General features: G+C 45.2%; 1 protein-coding gene across 1 annotated transcript; it reads left to right on the top strand.

The window, feature by feature from the left end:
- The first annotated feature begins 471 nt into the window (after positions 1 to 471).
- LOC308643548 (ragulator complex protein LAMTOR5) lies at positions 472 to 1035 on the top strand. Its single transcript, XM_081283377.1, has one exon. The coding sequence runs from the start codon at positions 505 to 507 to the stop codon at positions 778 to 780; it is 276 nt and encodes a 91-aa protein (XP_081139503.1). The 5' UTR covers positions 472 to 504; the 3' UTR covers positions 781 to 1035.
- Positions 1036 to 4329: the final 3294 nt, after the last annotated feature.

Below are 4329 nucleotides of genomic sequence, written 5' to 3'. Positions count from 1 at the left end.
AGCTGCCTCAGCTCACAGGGAGAAAGATGGAGGGAAAAGTTATAATTACTAGCATTTCTTTTAAGGAAAGGTTTGTACAGTTGAGAGGAACCATACAGGATTGTGAGTGTGGGGACTGGAGAACCCCAGAGGTTGTACAGATAATGACAGAGCATTGCTGAAGGTCATCTGCAGGGTCAGGTGGAATGTTGGGCAGGGAACGAGTGCTGACTGTCCACTCTGTACATCGCTGTCCCTGGCTCTATGACAAACAAGAAGTTTGAAAATATCAGATTTTAAGGGACTCCTCATGTTTAACCCAATCTCACTGCAATCTCACTCCAATCCTGTTCTGGCAGCATGAGATGGGGTAAGATCTCCTGGTGCTGAGGGGCCCTGCAAAAGTTCAGCCTGGGCACAGTGTTCCAGCTGGCCCCTAGAGGATGGATCAGATGTTGATAGTTGGAAGTGAAGAGAAAGAATCTTGGTAACGGAGGACTGGCGCCAGGGTGGCTTTCGAGCGAGATGGAGGCGACTTTGGAGCAGCACTTGGAGGATACAATGAAGAATCCGTCCATTGTTGGAGTCCTGTGCACAGATTCACAAGGACTTAATCTGGGCTGTCGTGGGACTCTGTCAGATGAACATGCTGGGGTTATATCTGTTCTAGCCCAACAAGCAGCTAAGCTAACCTCTGACCCCACTGATATTCCTGTGGTGTGCCTAGAATCAGATAATGGGAACATTATGATCCAAAAACATGATGGCATCACCGTGGCAGTGCACAAAATGGCCTCTTGATGTCTCTCATCAGTTCTCCAGCAGCCTGTCATAGGGACTCAATCCTACTATGTTAATCATCTTACAAAACTAGTTAAGTTGCAGTGATTAAGCCATTCATTGAATATGCATTGGGTACTTTTCTATTTATTTTAGAGTGAGTTGCTTTTTAACCAACGTATCAGGATATTAATAAGGATCATGTTTTGAAGCAGCATGTCCAGATCACTTTGTATATAAAATTTTGTTAGGTTAAATAAATCTGCTCGGAGGAAAGCTTAGGTATTTTCTGGATTCTTTAAAATCCTAATCAAATGCTCATTTTTTTCAGTTATAAAGTTATGTTTTTCAAAAAGATCTGTTTGAAATTACTTCTCTTTCAGAATTTTCCCCAAATGCCTATATTCTAACAGAAGTGTCCATGAATATTTAAATCAAGCATATACTTCTCTCAATAACATCATAGCTAATATCATTTAAATAGTTACTCCCAAAACTTCATTTTTGCCCTTTTGTGTTTGTATAACTAAGGCTACGGGATTAGCAGATACCTTTTGAACTCAGACTCCCAACTCAAGAGCCCACAACATTTACCCATACCATTAGAGAAAATAGGCATATTTGGCCAGAAAAAAATCTTTTACCATAAGTTAGCTTTTCTTTCTCTTTATCCTTTATAGTTCTCAACAACAGAATGGTGCACAGGTAGACACAAAGAACCTCAGTTCATTGAATTTGAATACAGCTCTAGTTGCTCTTTAGCAATTTAATGTTTCATAGTATAAAAAATATCCAAACCTGTGGCTGTGGCTCAGTGGTAGAGCACTTGCCGCATATGTGTGAGGCACTGGGTTTGATCCTCAGTACCACATTAAATAAATAAATAAATAAATAAAGATTAAAAAAAAAGAAAAAAAAAGAAAGAATCTTTAAGTCAAAGGCACAAAGGCAGATGTGATCATTTGTGGGGTGCGTGTGGGTAACCATTATATTTTGTCTGCTGAAGCATCACAGGAAATGAATTAGGAGAGTAGGTTGCAGATGGGTGGCGATGGATTTCCACAGCTTGCTAAGGAGTTTAGGATCTTGCTGGGTAGTGGTGAACTCTAGGGCCAGGGAAGGGGCGGTCAGTATAGGCTTCTGGAAGTTTAACCTAATTGGTAATGGGGACAAACATAAATGCTTTTGTGACAGTGGCTTCTTTGTGTTCTTGAAAGGACAAAAAATGTCAGTCTCTATAGAACATGTAGCTCTGAAGACACAATGGACAAATCCATTGGCCACTAGATCTGGTGCTCACTTGCCCCAAACACAGCCTCTACTCTCTATTCTTCTCTGGAAACATCTAGATGATTACTGCCTTCCCTGATAACAAACAGTACTTCCTTGTGGTGCTCATGTATCCATCCACTATCATCTGCAGACCTTCTGGACCCTACCCTCATTCATCCAAGGTTTTAGCACCCTGGATGACACTCTCCCTCCTGCCTGAAGTATCATTCTTTGTCATGGTGGGGATATCCACATCCCCAAGGATGACCTCAGCTCCCAGGCCTCTCAGCCTCCCAACCTCCCTGTCAGCAAGGATCTTCTTCACTTCTCTCCATCACCTCCCAGCTACACTACACCCAAGACATTGTCCTCACCACACCCCCATCCCTGCCAAAGTCACCAAATCAAACCCTCCCGTGTATCTTAATCCAGGGCTCGACAACAACCTGAGGACCACTATTTTTGTAAATCACATTTTATTAGCAAACATCCCTGCCCCTCTGTGACCTGCCTTTGGCTGCTTTCTTACTATGACAACAGATCTAGTAGTTGTGACAGTCTGTGTGGCCCTCAAACGTTTGCTACCCAGCCCTTTACAGAAAAGCTTTTCCAACTCTGCCTTAATCCACAATGTCTCTCCTTTCTCTCCTTGTCCTCCAGCAGAGGCTCATAACTTCCAATGACTCCATTGTCACATCCACTGGTCTTCCTGGGTGAACTCACTTTTTTTTTTTCACTGACAGAGAGCCGAGCGCTGCTGGGGAAAGTTACAGAACTTTTGTCACAGAGCCTGGGTCACTACCTCAGATGGACTCAGCATTCCTGGAAACCCGGGTTCTCAGGTCGGCTCACCCTCACACTCATTATTTCACCTTTTTTTTTTTTTTTTGAACTCCGTGTTTCTGACCTCCTGCACTCCTTTTCCAGTGGACAGCTTCCATTAGAGAGTACATCAGAGAGGACTCACCTAACCTCTTGATGCCAGAGAAGCTGGCATCCCCTCTCTTGCTTTCTGAAAACTATCCCTCTTCTAGCTGGCGTTCTGACCCTCCTGCCTACCTAAAAAATTTACCTCACACACCTTGATTTGGGTTCCCCCTAAAGAACAACCCGAGACATGGGCTTGAATGAGCACATTCACTTGTTTGGCAACCCCAGCCAGAAAGGAAGGGAGATCAGACAGGGAAGAGATGATGAACAATTCATGAGCTACATAAAACTAGGGGCAGGTGGGGGGGTCAAGTCCTTGGGAGCCCTCTGGAAGGCTGTGTGGGGCCTGACTTAGATCAGTGTACTGGAGGATGCAGAACTGGAGGCCCTTACCCACCCACTCTTGCCCCACTAACCTTGAGCGCCATCCCTCAGACACCCTCCCCTCTGTGAGTCCTTGTGCACAACACAGAAAAGTGAACAGTCCAACTGCCAGGGGACTCCCTGTGGGAGGGAAGCACACAGACGGATGGTATCCACTGGTGTTGGGGCTATCATAGGGCTGTGGGCCCCCGTCTCTCTCCAGGGCATTTCACTGGGGGCTTTCCAGGAGTTTTGAAACCCTATCATGGTTCTTTCATTTAAACCCAATGCTTCACCTTCCACACTCCTCTTCCCTTCCATTTTCTTCCTTCATGATCAAACCAATTGGAAGTGAGGCCTACGGTCACCGTCCCCATTCCTCCCTCCCACTGGTACCTCAGTCCATTTCCATCTGGCTTCTCCCCTCCACTGGACAAACTGTTCTCCTGATCTCCACATTGCTCAGGAGAAGGTCCAGGGGACCTTTCTCAATGCTCAACACACTGACCCTTCAACAGCACTGAACATGGTTGACCACCTCCACCTCCATCTGCACAATCTACACACATTCCTTTGGAATCCCCAACATTCCCTGCTTCCGTGATCTCTCCTACTTTTCTGGGGATGCCTTTTCTGAAAGTTTGGGGCCATTTGTCCTGAGAAGGACGTAGGTCCTTCCAAACCTCCTCTCCTCCTAGTACCCATTCAGAAACATAGCATTAAGTTCCATTGCTAAGGGGATGGTACACCCTGTTTTGTGTAGCATAGATCTTTCCACCTGCCTACTTGAAATTTGCCCTTGGAAATCTGAAAGGCATTTCAGAGCCCAAACTAGACATTTGATTCCCCCATCCCCCACCAAAGCCATAGCTGGACTTTTCTTCTGTCTCAGTGAATTGCATGTTAGTTATCCAGTGGCAAAGTTCAGAGACACCCTTGATACTTTCTTCTTGCTTTCTGAAACTCTGGCATCGTCCAATCCACCCCTGAGATTGTAGGATTTGA

This window comes from Spermophilus citellus, assembly GCF_964194105.1.
Source record: "Spermophilus citellus genome assembly, chromosome: 3".
Taxonomy (NCBI): domain Eukaryota; kingdom Metazoa; phylum Chordata; class Mammalia; order Rodentia; family Sciuridae; genus Spermophilus; species Spermophilus citellus.
Note: the sequence above shows the minus strand (reverse complement) of the source record. Positions and strands in the feature narration are given on the sequence as shown.